Source organism: Eublepharis macularius, chromosome 6, assembly GCF_028583425.1.
Source record: "Eublepharis macularius isolate TG4126 chromosome 6, MPM_Emac_v1.0, whole genome shotgun sequence".
In the NCBI taxonomy this organism is placed as follows: domain Eukaryota; kingdom Metazoa; phylum Chordata; class Lepidosauria; order Squamata; family Eublepharidae; genus Eublepharis; species Eublepharis macularius.
In genome coordinates, this window is record NC_072795.1 from 129,994,019 (window position 1) to 130,011,358 (window position 17,340).

At 48.6% G+C, this 17,340-nt stretch overlaps 1 protein-coding gene across 1 annotated transcript; it reads left to right on the forward strand.

Moving 5' to 3' along the window:
* Window positions 1–2,743: 2,743 nt before the first annotated feature.
* PAOX (polyamine oxidase) lies at window positions 2,744–15,339 on the forward strand. Its single transcript, XM_054983693.1, has 7 exons — window positions 2,744–2,968; window positions 4,781–5,270; window positions 5,581–5,777; window positions 7,669–7,924; window positions 11,476–11,588; window positions 12,976–13,133; window positions 14,980–15,339. Exons 1-7 carry the CDS (start codon window positions 2,776–2,778, stop codon window positions 15,127–15,129), a joined length of 1,557 nt encoding a protein of 518 aa, XP_054839668.1. The 5' UTR covers window positions 2,744–2,775; the 3' UTR covers window positions 15,130–15,339.
* Window positions 15,340–17,340: the final 2,001 nt, after the last annotated feature.

A 17,340-nucleotide genomic window follows, 5' to 3' on the forward strand; every position in this document is an offset into this window, starting at 1 on the left:
GTATTTATTGGATTATATTTGGCAGGCACTTTAAGCACAGTTGCACTTTGATTATATTTATTCGTGTAATCGTATTGATCGGTTGCTTTATTGTATCGCTCCCCAGGCAGTTTGTTACTCTTTTTCAGTAGTTGTTTGGTTTCGTAGGGAGACCCCATTTTTGAAGTGGTGAAACAAGCATCAAGCAACTGAGCATCCAACCCCCCACTTTTTTTAATTAGAGGAGAGTCGCAATGCTGTGATGTTCATGTGTTCTACCCCTGTAAGCACAAAGTTCGACCCATTCCCTGATGGCAACCCATATTTCCCACTGATCACTTCTTGGGTCTACTTTTTTATTTCCTTTCTTTATAACCAGCCTGGGGTCATTTAGTAGAAAAAGAGCTGGAGAAACTCATTAGCATACCTCATTAGCAAAACTCATTAGCATATGCCATGCCCCTTGACATCGCTGGAAATGTGTCATTCATAGGCGTAACTAATTTGTATGTGCCACACCCCCTGGCATCACCTATCTTGGCTGTTTTGGACCCAATTCTGGCCTTTCAGGGCCAAAATTGGGCCCAAAATGGCAAAAGGGGGCTGAAAATGGCTGAAAAGGGGCCCTAAATGGTCAGGATTGGGCTGCTGCTGAGCAGGAGAGTGATCCACCACCCGTCAGAGGCCCGATCCAGGCCGTTTCAGCCGCAATCCAAAACAAAACGGGCCCAAAAGGGCCGAGAGTCAGGTGGGCGGGGCCACCTGACATGTGACCTCTTTTGGGAACTGCCGGAACTGCGTTCCTGCGTGTTTCCCCTCGAAATGAACCCTGTAAGCGGAGGTCACGTTCATGGTGATTTAGAAATGGGAATGGGGGATTCATCTCAAGAATCTGCCACCTCCATCCCATAATACGGTCACATGATGTGTGAAGGCCAATGAGAACGCATTCTAGCAGCATTTTAGCATTTTGCTCTGGCAGAGAGGTGCCATATTGTGCCAAGCAAACAATTCAAGCCACAGCAGAGGATCTCGACTCATCTGGAATAAGAAAGCAGGCACCAAATCACCTGGAGCCCGTGCAGTGCGGAATGCCAGGTGCCCAAGCTGATTCAGCACCTATCATTGTAAGGGCCAGCTTAAAATGTGCCATCCGGAATGGGCCTGAGCTAAAAGTTACTGTATACTGCCTTAAAACGCAGCCGTGGGTATGATCCCCAGATCAGATGTTGCTGGTGGCTTTTCTGATTTCCTTCACCTCAGGGGATTTCTATAAGGAAAACTTGGAACTGCGCAGAAGTGTATAAATGTTGTAGGTGCAGGTAGCATCCAGCACAACACATAGAGGGAGAAGATTCTCAGAACTGGGAATTCAATAGCACTGATGCGCAGGAGTGGACTGGGAAGTGAAAATGGCCCTGGAGCAAGCCAGGCTGCACAACCCCTGTGATTAAGGTTCAGAAGTGCACACCAGGGGTGGGCAAACTCCCAGGGATTTGCCCCCTTGTCCATCGATCGCCCAGCAATCAGCGATCCCCACACTCAGTTTGGGGACAATTTAGGCCCTAAACTGGCTGAATTTGAGCCGCGCAGAGCACAGGAGTGCTCCCGCGGCCAGCATGATGTCACTTGCAGAAGTGATGTCGCCGCGCACTTGGCGTGGTGACGTTAGTTCCGGAAGTGACGCCATCATGCCCAAAAGAGCGCATCATGCCCAAAAGAGTGCCAGAGCACACACGTGCAAAGGGCGTGCGCAAGGTTCAAACCTGGGTGGCGAAAAGTAAGTGCCAGGTCCCACCTCTCCCGCCGGGAGGACAGAAGGAGCTGGCAACCCTACCTATGGTAGATAAGCCACTGTTTTGGGGTCACTCCGCTCAGGGGACAAATGATAGGCACTGGCTCACTCACTGCATTTTTCCCCTAGATGGGCATCTGTGTGAACTGACACTTGTTATTGGTGATGGACGGTCAGAGCTGAGTGGCCCCTGGGCCTCTGGTAGAGTTGCTGGGGCTTGGCTTGGCTGCCATGAGTCCAGCCATCTCATTTTAGGTCTTTCTCATTTCCTACTGCCTTCTACTTTTCCTGGCATTGACTTTTCCAAAGCATCTTGTCTTCTCATAACGTGACCAACTTACTGTAACAGTTTTGTCATTTTAGTTTCTAGGGAGAATTCAGGCTTGATTTCATCTAGAACCCACTTCTTTGTCTTTCTGGCCACCCCTGGTCTCTGCAAAACTCTCCTCCAGCACCACGCACGTCCCTTAGGGTCACACCGACGACTCCACCTGACTAGGCAGAAAGGGACCCCCGTGCTCCAGAACTGGAGGCGTCCTCCGTTGAAACATCGGTGGGCATCGACTGGCATGACGTGGAGGGCAGCAGGAGGCGTTCCCGGCGGGGAGGGGAAAGTGGGCGCGCTCGCTCAGGGTCCGGGCTTGGAGGGCAGCCTGGGCTTCTCAGCTTACTTTTTCACACAAAAAATGGCACTTTAGGGTTGGGGTGAATGTTGCAAAATGTTGCAAACTGTTATTTTTGTTGCCAACGTGCAAACTGTTATTTTTGTTGTTGCAAATGTTGCAAAATGTTATTTTTGTATTCGCTCTCTCCGCCCTCCGAGCCGGCCGCGCAGCCACTCAAACCCCGGCCAAGTTGTTTTCTGGCCGCGCCCGCTGAGGCGGCGCGTTCGCTCCTCGCTCCTCCCGCCGTGCGTAAAATGCGGCCGCGGCCGAGGCGGGCGGAAGTTGGCCGGCCGGGCAGCGGCGCGCGGAGCCGTTTCGCTCCGCCGAGCCGGAGCCATGGAGGCGGGCGGAGGAGGGAGGCCGAGCCGCGGCGCCCCCGCGAGCCCGCCGCGGGTGCTGATCGTGGGCGCGGGGGTGGCGGGGCTGGGCGCCGCGCTGCGCCTCCGCCGCGCCTCCCGGCGCTTCGCCGACCTGCGCCTCTTGGAGGCCTCGGGCAGAGTCGGCGGACGCATCCGCTCCGCGAAGCTCGGTAAGGCGGCGGAGGGCCGGAGGGGCCGGGCCGGGAGTTCCGCAGGCGCCTCTGGCCGGCCCGAGCAGGCGTCTCCTCCTTCCCCACCTCCCGGATCGCGAAGCCTGGGCGCCCCTCCATCGCCTTTCCCAGCAGGGAGGCAGCCGCCTGCTCTGCGCTCTCCGGAAAAGTAGGCAGAAGCGTGCTCGTGTGGATCTTTTGTTGCGCCGCCTGGAAAGGGCTCCAAGGTGCTGCTGGACCCGAATCTTGCACGTGGTCACAGTGACCGCTCCACCGGACTAGGCACAAAGGGATCTCCCATGTTCCAGAACAGGATTCTGGGCGCCGCTCCGTCGCCTGTCCCAGCAGGGAGGCAGCCGGCTGCGCTGCCCGGCGTTCTCCGGAAAAGTAGACAGAAGTGTGCTCACTGGGTGTTTTGTTGCGCCATCTGGAAAGTTTGTTGGGCTCCAAGGTGCTGCTGGACCCGAATCTTGCACGTGGTCACAGTGACCACTCCACCTGACTAGGCAGAAAGGGACTCCCAATGTTCCAGAATGGGATTCCGGGCACCCCTCCATCGCCTTCCACCTGCGCTCCAAAGCTGCCTCCAGAACAAACCGTCGGTGCCATACCTTTCATAGGATCGATCAAAAAGCCTCATCCCGCTGTGAGCTTTTGAGTTCAGCCTCCAAGCGGCGCCTGGAGTTCTCCCGGAATGCCAACTGATCTCCAGAATACAGAGCTCAGTTCCCCTGGAGGAACTGGCAGCTTGCAGGTTGAACTCTATGGCTGAGTTCACTCTGCTCCCAAATTCCACCCTTTCCAGGCTTTTCCCCCAAATCTCCAGGAATTTCACCACCTGGAGTTGGCAACCTTAATTTCTCCAGAACTCAGATGAAACACACAAGACAAATTACGCTTGAAAAGCATGGGTTGGGTTGGGAAAGCTTCCCCGGGAGTGGTAGTCTTACCCTCCCTCCTCTCCAAGCTCCTGGAGGAAAACTTGGCCGAGTGGATTTTCTTACAAAGAATAGCTGCTGGACCGGAGATATTCTCTCTTTCAAAAATCCACTCACTTCAGTTTTCCTTCAGGAGCTCAGAGATGGGGGCAGGGGGAATCCGCACTGCGATTCCCTGCTGGGAGAAGAAGAATGGGAGGGACTGGGTTTCTCTCTCATTTGCAAAACACCTTGGTTTTTTCCTGCCTCTTGTTATGTTGTTCCCCACCACCTCACCCCCATCCCAAGCACCCAGAGGATTTTTGAAAGGGAGAAAGAGAGAGTGTTTGTATGTGAAAGAGAGAGTCCCTCCATTGCGATTCTCCCCAGCTGAAAATCATATCAAATGGCAGGGTTTTTTTTAAAAAAAAGACTACATTTCCCAGGGATCCTTGCAGGATCTGACATGCACCCATGTGTCTCGTGTAGTTCAGCTCTGAAACCCTCCCTCCAAAAAAGTTATAGTGAGGCAATAACAGCAGCCAAGAACAAGAATTAATTCTGGTTTGCCACCCTGCAGCTGTGTCGACTTGGAAAGGCACAGCTTAGAGTTGCCAGCCACCAGGAGATCTGGAATTCCCACTGATCTCCAGACTACAGGGAGCAGTTCCGCTGGAGGAAATGCCAGTTTGAAAGGGTAGACTGTAAGGCACCAGGTCCCTGCTGAGCGCTCCTTTCAGCTCAGAATCTCCAGGAATTTCCCAAGCTGGAGTTCACAGCCATGCTTCTCATTCCTCAGCCAACATGGGGGGGGGGGGGTCCAGGGTTTCCTCTCATGGTGGAGATTTTGGGAAGCAGCTCCAGGCCAAAGTGGATTCTCTCTCCTTTCTTCTAGGAAACAAGGTGGTTGAGATGGGTGCCCACTGGATCCACGGGCCCTCCAGGGAGAACCCTGTCTTCCGGTTGGCAGGGGAATACGGGCTGCTGGATGAGGGTGCCATGTCTGAAGAGAACCAGCAGGTGGACATCGGGGGGCATCTGGTGCTGCCGTCTGTCTGCTACTCCAGTCAGGGCCAGGTGGTCAGTCCTGGCCTGCTGGACTCCATGGGAGTCCTCTTCTTGACCCTCTTAGAAGAAACTCGCGGGTTCCTGCATGCAGCTGATGTGCCAGTGCCCAGCGTGGGCGAGTACCTGAAAGAGGCAATCGCTCAGCAGGTGAAGGAATGGTCTGAGGATGAGGCTACAAAGCGCCTGAAGCTGGCCATCCTCAACATGTACCTCAAAGTGGAATGCTGCGTGAGTGGGACCCATAGCATGGACCTGGTGGCCTTGGGTCCTTTTGGGGAGTATGCAACGCTCCCTGGACTGGACTGCACCTTCCCCAAGTGAGTGGCTGCCTCAGCTCCTCCTGAGAGAAAAGCTTGCCCGTGCCTCAGGCTTGACAGGGGTGGTGGGGAGGCAAGCCGAGCCAGGCCTTCGTTGCTTAGGGAAGTGTCTAAGTGTCGGCCCACTTTTCCTGTCACCTGGGCATTTTCTTGATGATTTCTCTGGAGTGAATTTTCTCCCTCTGGGTTCTGGTTTCCCTCTCTCTTTTGTGTTGTGGGTGGAGGCTGTTTTGGTTCATAGACACCTACCTTTGGGTAGGAGTCCGTCCTGGTCAGACCCGGCTGCCTGACTTTCTTCCCTGTTTCCTAGCGGCTATGAAGGCCTCACAGAGCGTATGAGAGCGTTGCTTCCTGAAGATTGTGTGCTGTTCAATAAAGTGGTGACAACAGTTCGTTGGGGGGGCTCCTTTGTGGAGCCTATCACAGGCCGGCTCTTCCCCGTGCAAGTGGAGTGTGAAGACCGTGAGACCTTCTTGGCGGATCACGTCCTCCTCACCATCCCTTTAGGTGAACTTTGTCTGGCTCTCTTGTTTTCAACTCTGGTGTTTGTGCTAGGAGTTAACTTCCTTATAACCAGCGCTCTGCCCTTCTCTTTGCCCCCTTTAACAGTCTGCTTAAAAAGTGAGTGGTACACACCTGAGGGCCCCTAACGTGGATAGCCCAAATGAACCTGATCTCATGAGATCTCAGAAGCTAAGCAGGGTCGGCCTTGGTTAGTAATTGGGTGGGAGACCTCCAACGAAGATCAGGGTTGCAGAGGCAGGCAATGGCAAACCACCTCTGTTACTCTCTTGCCATGATAACCGCATCAGGGGTCGCCATAATTCAGCTGTGACTTGAGGGCTGTCCACCACCACAGAGCTGAGGGAGGGCCACACTGGAGCTGGGAATCTCCTGAACTTTGACTCCCAACTGTTTGGATTTTAGGACTCCCTTTTCAGTCCTTCCACCCACTTGTCCCATTTGTGTGTCAACTGGTTGTTTACCAAGTGAGGTAGGGAGCTCCTTGTACTACCCGATTCCTCTTCTCCACCTGGCTGCTCTAGGCATGATCCAAAGGACAGCTCCCCCTTCAACTACTGCTTGTGGACGTCCTGTTTGGACACCTGTGCCCTCACCCCCCCCCCAACACACTGTTTGTCTTCTAGGGGCAGTGAATTGTGCTAGAGTCCAATTCCTCGCCACAAATGTCTCACAACCTCTATGCTACTGGGGATCCTAGATTTGGCAACAGAGAGACCAGAATATTTTCCAGTGCTTACATATATGCCCAGCCTTTCTCCCCAGGGAACAAAAAGCAGCTTACATCATTCTTCTCTCCTTTTTTTTAATCCTCACAACAGCCCTGTGAGGTTTGTTAGGCTGAACGTGTTGTGACTGGTCCAAAGTCACCTAGCAGGCTTCCAGGTTTTTAAAATTTTTAAAACCTTTATTAAAATTGATGTTAACTTATAAACAACAATGACATTAAAGATAAACAATAATAACATTAAAGATAACAATAAAACCAGCCGCTGCAAGGTACGATATTGACATTATATATCTATTGAGTCAATAACTCAGGTTATCCGCATGGATTCTTTCGATGTTACACAAGATTGAAAGCTTTATTTTGTTGTCGATGGTTCAGGAGGATAAGATGTATCATGATGAACCAAACGACTGAATAAGTTGTTTGCGCATGTCATTTGTTGTTGTGCAAGGTCCGACTAAGGATGTATAGTCATGAGTGTTCATAGATTTGAAATTGTCATAACATCATGGTTTGGTACACTGGATTTTTGGTTGTATGTCATTCTTGGCTATATGTTCAATGAAGGGGAGCCATTTTTCTGTAAAATCCATTGTTCAGCCAGCGGGCTACTATGGACGAGTGAAGATTTGAACCTGGGTCTCCCAGATCCTGGTCTTGACACTAACCAGTATACAACACTGGCTGTCTAAGAGCCAAGCTACAAGTGATGCCTGACACAGGTTGGACACTTGTCAGCTTCCCTCTAGTTTTGATGGGAAATGTAGGCATCCTGGTCTTGCAGCTGTAATGGAGAGCCACGCTGTAAGACCAGGACGCCTACATTTCCCATCAAAACTTGAGGGAAGCTGACAGGTGTCCAACCTGTGTCAGGCGTCACTTGTGGCTTGGCTCTAAGAAGATTAGCAAAGAGGCTTTTGCTGCCCATCCAAAAAGAGTGCCGGCGCTCTAACCACTACAGAATACTGGCACACATGAAGTGTCTATGCCACCTGTCCCTGGATTCGTGCTCCCCTTGACCTTTCTCGGGTCTGAATGTTTTCTGGTGCTCCCCAAAGCTTTTATCTTGACCTAAAGTGTGTCATGTGTTAAACTAGGCTGGTTGCTTACTTCCTTTGCACCACTGAGTCCTTTCGTTCTCCTTAGGTGTCCTCAAAGAACAGCAGGAGGCCCTTTTCTGTCCTCCACTTCCACCCCAGAAGGTGGCAGCAATCAGACACTTGGGCTTTGGGACCAACAACAAAATCTTCCTGGAATTTGAGCGGCCGTTCTGGGAGCCAGACTGTCAAGTAGTTGAGATGGTGTGGGAGGCAGAATCGCCTCTGGCTGAGCCCCCTGCTGATTTGCCGGCTGCCTGGTTCCAAAAGATCGGGGCCTTCGTCGTTCTCCACCCACCAGAGAGGTTGGTTGGTTTTGTTTGTTAGGCTCCAGGCCCGCTCTGAACGGGAAAGAGCATCTGAAGCAGATTCTTCCGTAGGCCTTTCTGCAGGCAACATTTTGGACAAAGGAAAAACTCAAGTTTTAAACTGCCGTGCTGCTAAGGCACAAATCTCATGCATCGTTTCCATCACATTTTGCAGTTGTGCTCGGGTCTTGAGCCAGATATGTTCCTTGGCTGCATAACGGGGGAGAGAGTAAGGGCTGCCCCCTGCAGGTTAAGGGCATGAAGGAGGGATTTGACTATTTGTGCAAGATCTTCAAATACCCTGCCTCCTGCATGAGTGCTACAGTTTTTGTGTTTAATGCAAACCTGGGTTATTGTGAATTGGCACCCTGAATCAAAATGCCAGTTACCCATAAATCACACGTTCAAGGGAGAGCCTCAGTTCTGTTTCCAGATTGCAGGAGGTACACCAATGGACAGAGTTTTCAAACCAAAAAAGCAATAATAGTTGTTGCTTATTTCAGGAGGATTTTTTCCTCCAGTAATGTACCAGGGATTGTGCTTCCTAATTTCCCACCCTTGCTGTTCCTAGCAGTAACTTGAGGGACCAACGGACATTTTACTTCTTCTTTTTTTCTGGCCCCATGAGGGGTGTTTTTCTCAGCTATCCAGAGGAGTTAGCCGTGTTAGTTTGTAGATGCAAAATAGTAGAGTCCTGTAGTTGGGACTCTCACCTGCCGACCTACTGACTCAGGGCAGTGACCAGGCAAAAAGTATTGCTAAACAAAATGTGAGAGACAGAGTGCCAATGAGATTTAGCTCCATCTCCTCATTTTATGTCCTCTAGGGAATCTAGATATGTTACGGGTATGGCCAGATATCTCACTCATTTGGATGTCCCATCTTATAGAAGAGCTTTCACCCTGGCCCGATGTGAAGTTATCCCTTCAATGAAGGGAAATATAGAAAGGTCCCATACGAGGATAGACGCTGCTGTTGTTCCATTGATAAAGTGGAATCACTTATTCATATGTTCTTTCGTTGTCCTTTCCATCACGCCTATAGGGACAAGTTTATTTCCCCACTCTTAAGACAGACCAATTGCAGAGGCAAATAAGGCCTGCCTGGAGAAACTCCTAACTGATGAAAATCCAACTATCTCCAGGCAAAAAGCCAAATTCTGTCTCTATTTGGTTAAATTCCATAATAAAAGAATAGCCATACATAGTCTGTCCTGCTCTTTTTACGATTTTAACTATTTTAATGTCAGTGTTTTAAATATTAGAATTCCCGCGGTTCCTAGAGAACTATATACATTTTAAGATATGGTTTTAAATGCTAAATGTATTTTTATGTCCTTTACATTTTTACACTGGATTTCATTATTTTATTGATTGATAAGGATGTATTGTCATTGTTATGGTCTCTGACCGCAAATAAATTCATTCAGTTAGAGTCCCATAGCATCTTTAAGACTAACCAACTTTATTGTAGCATCAGCTTTCGAGAACCACAGCTCTCTTCATCACTTGCATCTGATGAAGAGAGCTGTGGTTTTCAAAAGCTTATGCTACAATAAAGTTGGTTAGTCTTAAAGGTGCTAATGGACTCTTTACTATTTCTCAGTTATGGATATTATGGTTACAGGCTGATGCTGTGCCAAAATAGTGAATTATCTAGAGATAAACAATAGGGAGCTTTGCTTACATTTAGTGAAACAGAGGAAAAGAATTTTCTCACATTTGGGGATGAGTTACTAGCCATCCTTCATTGCATTACTAGAGTCTTACTCTTGTTGGGGGTGCCATTTTCTTGTCGTCCCCCCCCCCCAAAAAAATCTGGTAAGGAAAGTAGAGACTTCTTCAGAAGAAATTTAAGCTATGGATTTTGAGTTGTCTCTAGCTGTATGCACGTTAACTCTTTGGAGAAGTAGAGTTGGCTGCTGCTGGGAGTAAATCTTCCCAGGAGACCAACGGCCATCTGTGCATCTGGCAAAGGGGACATTCACATTCCTTGGGCCCTGCTCAGAGGAGAGAGGGTCCTTTCCTGTGTTGGCCCCCTGGCAATGGGCCTTCCTCCCCAATGAACTTCACTGAGTGCCCATTCATTCATCTTTCAGCTGCCAGGTGGAGTCCAGGCTGAGCCTTAATGCCAACTGTTTGGTCCCACTGCTTGTGACTACTCGCAGATCTGTCATTTTGGCTTCAAATATCTCAAATATCTATGCTTGATTTCCTCTTTCTGTAGCAGTGGAATAGGAGTGAACAATCCTTGCTCATCTAGTATGCTCTGTGCAGAATATGTGTGTTCATAGATACAAAAAACCTTCCTTACTATCTTCAGACGTGGAGCAGTGTCATAAATATAGATTATAAACTGCAGCAATGTGGCCTTTGGTTTACTTTATAACATGATCACAGTTTGCAACTTGGGGCAAAGTTTGCCTTTTGTGTATGAATGATTATATACTAAATGACGTGACTCCGTCAGTAAGCTATAAACTTCCAGAAACTCTAGTCTAGATCTACTTTTTGTAGTTCCCACAGTGATGTGTTCCATTTTCCTTATTTTCTCATGTTTCTCACAACCGGACTTGTCCTACTTGTCCCATTGCATGGTCAAAAATGGTTGCAGGCCCAATTCCACGCATTATATAATCCAAACCAGGGCTTTTTTTCTGGGAAAAGATGTGGAGGGTCTCTCTCTTATCACGTGCACGCGCAAAGCACGCTGCTGGAAACACAAGATGATGTCACTTCCAGAAATGACCTCGCTTCCCGGAAGTGACCTCGCTTCCCGGAGTGCTCTGCAATGTTCCCTCTAAGCGGTGCAGTATTGTGAGCCAGAGATCTACTTTGTGAGCAGCAAATTGCAAGTTAAGTCATGCCTTTTCCAAAACCAGAATCCATTTGATTAAAAGACTTGAATTAGATTGTCTGAGGCATTGGTATTGGGTGCCATCAATATTTTGATGACACCCACTTATGCATGTGGTTCTCCAAAGGTTTGCTTCGATACAGTTGGTTAGTCTTAAAGGTGCTACTGGGCTTTTTGCTATTTTGCAACTACAGACTAACATGGGAAAGAGGGAGGGAGGGAGGGAGGGAGGAAAAGGCTGGGGAAGAGACCCAGGGGAAGCTCCATCCAGGGAGATGGCCCACGGGTCTTTGGCAGCCGGGGGCAGGGCCACCAGTCACGTGATTTTTTTCCAGAGGTGCCAGATCTCAGATCCTGGGAGATCCTGCTGAAAAAAAGCCCTGATCCAAACATACAGTATGAAATGTGAGGCAACTTCATGTGCTTGTAAAAAAGTAAATTCTTTTCAGCGTGGTGGAAGTATTGGCAAAAGACTTTTCATACCCAAGACTTCTGCTGCTGCTGACCGTCATATTTTGAGAACGAATGGAATACAGAACATCACATGAAATTCCTGTACTATCTTTCTGAACACATTAAAAGAGGGAACCCTAAGTCAGACTGAACTAGCACGACCAGTTTAGTAGACTTGGGGCAGTCTAGCTTCTGGCCAATACCTTTCCTCTGATGGAAATTATACTTTTACCATACAGGTACGGGCACATCCTCTGCGGTTTCATTGCTGGGAAAGAAGCTGAATTCATGGAAACCCTCACGGATGCGGAGGTTCTCGCAGACTTAACGCAAGTCTTTCGCAGAGTGACGGGTAGGTGCCTCTTCTGAGCTTGCTTTTTAGCAAAGTGCTGTGTGTATAAAGAAGCTTGTGTATCAGAAATGTCTGTCTCCCTCTTCTTCCCCCACCTGCACACTTTCCTTGGAAATCAAGCATTTGCAGTAAACACCGACCAACTTGTCATGGACATAGGTAGAACTTTAGGGGAACAGTTTCTGGATTTGACCAAGGAAGTCATAGAAGATTCCTTTGCACAGAAAAACAAGACTAGCCTTGCAGCCTAACTAGACATGCTACAAAGGGAGCCTGGAGGCCTAGAATAAAACAACCTTGGCAAGGTGCATAAAATAATAGAGTTACACAGTTATATTGCCATGTGTAGATTAGAAGATCCAGAGGAGTTAGCCGCATTCGTCTGTAGTTGCAAAATAGCAAAGAGTCCAGTAGCACCTTTAAGACTAACCACCTTTATTGTAGCATAAGCTTTCGAGAACCGCAGCTCTCTTCATCAGATGCAACTGACGAAGAGAGCTGTAGTTCTCAAAAGCTTGTGCTACAATTAAGTTGGTTAGCCTTAAAGATGTTAGTGAACTCTTCACTAGATTAGAAAAGACATCTAATTCGTATCAATATGTACAATGTACCAAGCGCCAGGTGCAGGGAGTATCTAAGATTGGCAGGAATGTTTAACTTCGTAGAAGCCGGCAATATTATTCAAGGATGGTTGCATTGGTGGAAGACCAAAAGAGACGATGGATGGTATGATTTTTCTGTTGATTGTCATTAAGAATATTAAATAATGTTGTAATAATAAAGGCGTAGCAGAGAAGCAGAAACGCCACAATTGTATTACTCGCGTAGCGGTAACGAACCTAAAACGTTATCTGTGGTGTACCTTTTGCCAGGAATTAAATGATTTGATATAGGAGAGCTAACTAGATGTTCAGGGTTTCTTAAGTGCACGAGTGTATCTAAATCAGGCCTGACCAGAGTCATCCAGAACAAACTAATGACCTACTTTTGAGAATGCAGAAGAGAAGGCATAAGAAATTAAGTAGTGAACTGTTGGGCATACTGAGATGGAATCCTTTCTGGCACCTTGTGTCCCTTCTACGGAATTAGACAGCCAGAAGTCCAGTGCAATTCTGCCACCACGCACGAGGAATGTCTATCCCTGTTGCCAATCTTTTAAGCTTCTTTTGTCAAAGCAGTTTAGCAGTCCCCCCCCCCTTTTCTTAGGTCTCACACTGCTGCTGTATTTCAGATTTGGGTTTGATGTTTTCCTGCACAGAAAGCCATCTGCCTGAGGAAGTAGGCAGAAGAGCTATTCGGGTCACAGTAGTTTCATGCTGTTTAAAGTAGGTTCTCAAACAGGACTGGTGGACCACGCGGTCACTGGCTCTCTCTGTGTGTGCATCAGGAAATCCGCAACTGGCCCCTCCAAAGAACATTCTGAGGTCCAGCTGGCACAGCGAACCCTACACCAGAGGCTCGTACAGCTACGTGGCCGTTGGGAGCTGTGGCGACGACATCGATGCTCTGGCTCGGCCGCTTCCTGAGGAAGGTTCAGATCTCAAGGTAACACCTGCAGGCTCTGGCTGTGTCGTTGTTTGTCTCGACTGTCAGGCCCCGCTGCGTGTTCACAATCTGCAACGCAGCTGTGCATTCACTGTTTCTTGAGCCCTGGCTGATTTCTCCCTCAAATCACACGTGTTCAGTCTTCTGCCCCCGTGTTTCCCCACAGCATGGCTGACATAGAGCCAAAACAGAAAGACGCCTGATGTGTGGAGGACATGTGTCAGTTTCCTGCAAAGTGTAGTGAGAAAGAACCTCTGCCAGGGAGAAGAGGGAGAGAATTCCTCTTCTCCCTCTCGCTGCTGCCAGCTCCCCTAAAAGCACGGTAATGTCTGTCGAAAACTACACGTGGTAACTGGATGAGAAATGACCACATATGATTGTATAATGTTATGCCTTTGGGAAAGTGACCCATACGAAACGGGACAAGAATGCTCGCACACGCCTGTTAGGCTATCAAGAGGCTCTCCCCTACTCTGACTTCAATCAGTTGTGAAAAATCACACCTCCTACATGAGGTTGGAATACATCAACATTTTATTGCATCATTACAGTGGAATAGGAATGAAGCTGCTGAGTTTGAAGTTGGAGTAGAACCGTTTTCACACATCTGGAAGAACTAACAAGAAAACAACTAAACAAGTACTCATTGAACTATAAGTTCTGTAAGGACTAGTAGCTTACTTGCATTTGTGTATATCGAGTCGTCATCTCTGCTACATTTTGTTTGTTTAAAGTTGTCAATACAGTTTAATGTACGGCTGTTAAAGTGTTTCACATGATTGTTCTTCATTGTTGAAGTAACAGAGCCTTGCTACAAGTGACATTTTACACGTGAAGGATAAAGGATCATTTTCGCAAGTCTTTCTGGGAACTGAAGTTCTTCTCCCCCACCCCTTTTCCTTCTGTTCCTTCCCCTCGCTGCCTGAAGAGGCAGAGAGAGCCCACGGCAACATCAGCTTTTGCAAATCGTCTTGCTGGGGGTGGGGGGAATGCTCTGGAGAAAGCTGAGAAAATTGCAGCTGCCTGCCCCAAAGATCATTGAGAGCAGGCTTGTGACTGGAGGAACAATTTGCAAAGGTTGCTGTTGCCGCAGGCTTTCTCTGTCTCTTCAGGCAGCGAGGGGAAGGAACAAAAGGAAAAGGGGTGGGGAGAGGAACTTCAGTTCCCAGAAAGACTTGCAAAAATGATCCTTTATCCTTCACGTGTAAAATGTCACTTGTAGCAAGGCTCTGAAGGTACGTTAAAGACTTCAGCTACTATACAATTGCTAATTTGCCTCCCGGGGTTTCCCCCCTCCTTTTTACATTTCAGCAGGTTCGGAGGTATCCCTTGTTGTTTGGTCCCCTAAAAGCACTCTGCAGCCAGACGGAGCTGAGCGGGTGGGTGGTGGCAAGAGAGAGCCGATTGCGCCAGTGGTCAGAGGGAGCTGGCAATGGCGATAGGCACCTTGTCCCTCTGGCTGCGGAGTGCATTGAGAGGAGCGAGAGGAGCGCGCTGGTGGGGTTGAGAGGGACAAGCCAATCACTGATGCCAGCTCCGACCGCCAACGGTGCAGTCAGCTCCCTCTCGCCTCTGCCCACATGCTCGGTTCGCTCTGGCTGTGGAGTGCTTTTCGGGGAACAAGGGGAGCCGGTGGCGGCGAAAGGGAGCCGAGCAGACTAGACAAGACGCCTAGAGAAAGAACCTCTGCCAGGGAAAAGAGGGAGGCTCATTCTCACTACACTTCCTGTGGAACCTTGTGGGAAGCTGACGCACGTCCTCCACGCGTGAGGTGTCTCGTCTGTTTTGGGTCCTAGTCTGCCTGCGACCAGACAGGCCATGCTAACAGTCCTTTCTCTCATTGCAGCCGTCACAGATCCTCTTTGCAGGAGAAGCCACGCACCGGACTTTTTATTCTACTACTCACGGAGCCTTATTGTCCGGCTGGAGAGAAGCAGATCGTCTCATCCATCTCTACGATGGCTCTGAATCCCAACGGTGCGCTCCTAAGCTGTGAGCCTGTGGCTGTCAGCAAAGCCAATCCTGTTCCCATTTTAGTGACTGGAGGCGACACGTTGGAGCAGGTCCCACCTTGCAACCTTTGGATCAGTCTGCTGGGCAGACTGTCTTCTTGAGCCCATTGCAGGCATGCTGGTGCCAAAGGGCTTCTAACACTTTTCCCGTGTGCAACAGAAAGCCTTCAGAATAAATAATAAACCTCTGGCAAGGCAGTTTTTATTTCCAGCTTATCTTCCGGGATGTGTGATTTCTTTTATTGAAAAACTCGGTACCCGTTGGCTAGAACTTCTAATGTTCAGGTGATTTTTGTTGTTACTTAGCTAAATTCGAGTCTTGGGTATGCAGACATTTATTGGAGTGCCATCTGTGTTACAGCTCCCGTTTTGGAAGAGATACAGCAGGGGCTGTGCCTCTTCTCCATTCCTGGCGCAATGTGGAAATTTCAGTATGCTAGAAGTGGGAGCAGCTACCCAGGATATTTAAATGAACAAGAAATTCCTTCCTCTATCCTGAAGTTTACTCTGGTGGCGTACCATGACAAACTCAGTAGTCCTTTTCCTTCTCCTCCACCGTCAACCACTTCCCGTAATGTCCTGTGCAGTCCTCTTCTTGCTGTTCCCTTTAGTTGCTGTTGGCAGCCAGCCAGCGTTTGTGGTTCAACTTAACCTCTCCCTGGCATGGTCCTGGAGTTTGGTCAGTCTCTTCACTCGGGGCTGAGAGACCCAAGTTGCTATACTTTTCTCAAACCTGATTTAATGTGCTTTGGATACTTTACTTTACTTTACTTTAATTGAATTTTTATACCGCCCGTCTCCCGAAGGACTCAGGGCGGTGTACAGCAAAAGTAAAACATACAAGTATAAAACACTAAGAATCTAAAATAAACATATTAAATAATTTAACTCAAAACAGGACAGTTCAGTTAAAACACATTTAGGCCAGCCCCGCTTGTTGGAATAATAACGTCTTAAGGGCACGGCGAAAGGTGTGTAGGTCAGGGACCATACGTATCTCCGGGGGCATGAGATACTTGCCATGAAGGTCTTTCTCTGAGGAAAGGAGGACACCTTGCCCTCCGTGGTCCCTCGTCTTCTATCCTGTCCTCTCTCTCTTCTTAGTGCTGCACTAAGAAGTCTTCTCCATCTGCCCTAACTCATAGGATCCACTTACCTATATCGACAGGGCAAATTACTCAGATATTTAAACAGACAGCTAACGACAAGGGGAATTACTGCTACGCAGAGTCAACCGAACTGAGAAAGGGGTGGCCCACGCGCCAGCAAGAAAGAAGAAAATCAACTTCCTGCCTCCCTGACTGGATGGTAGGAAACACCCAAGATTGTCCTCCTCTCCTCAGAGGAGGAGAAGGACCCTTCACGGTAAGTATCCAAAGGTCCGTTCCCAGAAAGATTGTATCAAAGCAGGTTTCAAGAAACTCACACTCGAGCCAGGGAAAAATGCAGAAAATGGGCGAATACTTGATGATAAGTGGAAACCCAAATTTAAAATGCTGCTATTCGGGCTGGTGCTGGTGGCAAATGCTTCCCGTGAGAGAAAAAACAAGCAGCAGCAGGAACCTCGCTGAAATTCAAAGGGTGTGAGTCTGTGCACATTTTCCTGGGAGTAAGCACGAGGTGATTGACTTCAGACTCGCACAGCAGTGTGCGGCATGTGTCAACAAAGTTTGTCGCAGAATAATTCCACACCTAAGTTTTCTACATGTAGTATCGGGCTCAGAGAAGGGTATCGCCTGTTTTACCACCTATCTCCCACGCAAAGTCCAAAGAGGCCCTTCTCACCTCTTAAGATATTGCAGCTTAGCAGCAGAGGTGAGGGGTCTGTCTTGGTATTCCGGGAATTCAGGGGCCAGTGGTTGCCTGAAAGACTTTATGGTTCTCAAATTTTGAGAATTTGAACATGTTATAGACAGTGCCTTCTAGATGTTGTGTGTGCCTGGGCCCTTGTTGGGGAGAGGCACCAATGTCTTTTTCAAGTGGGGAGGAAATATGGCAGTGAGTGGAGAACTGTCCAAGTAAACAGGAGTCAAGCAACTGGTGGCCCTCTCTTTCACTATTACCCTTAGTAACCTGCTGTTTGATAATCTCCCCACTTGAGCTTGAGGAAGAGGTTTCAGATGTGGCCCTTGTAATTTTTATCCCTTGGGGATTTAGAACATGCCACCTTGCTTGACGGGCGGTGTCCCTTTTTT

Excerpts from the sequence above, each read along its gene's own strand:
- PAOX (XM_054983693.1), top strand. The coding sequence starts at position 2,776 with ATGGAGGCGGGCGGAGGAGGGAGGCCGAGCCGCGGCGCCCCCGCGAGC. Across the intron at positions 2,969-4,780 it reads CATCCGCTCCGCGAAGCTCG|GAAACAAGGTGGTTGAGATG; the intron begins GTAAGGCGGCGG and ends CCTTTCTTCTAG. Across the intron at positions 13,134-14,979 it reads AGGAAGGTTCAGATCTCAAG|CCGTCACAGATCCTCTTTGC; the intron begins GTAACACCTGCA and ends CTCTCATTGCAG.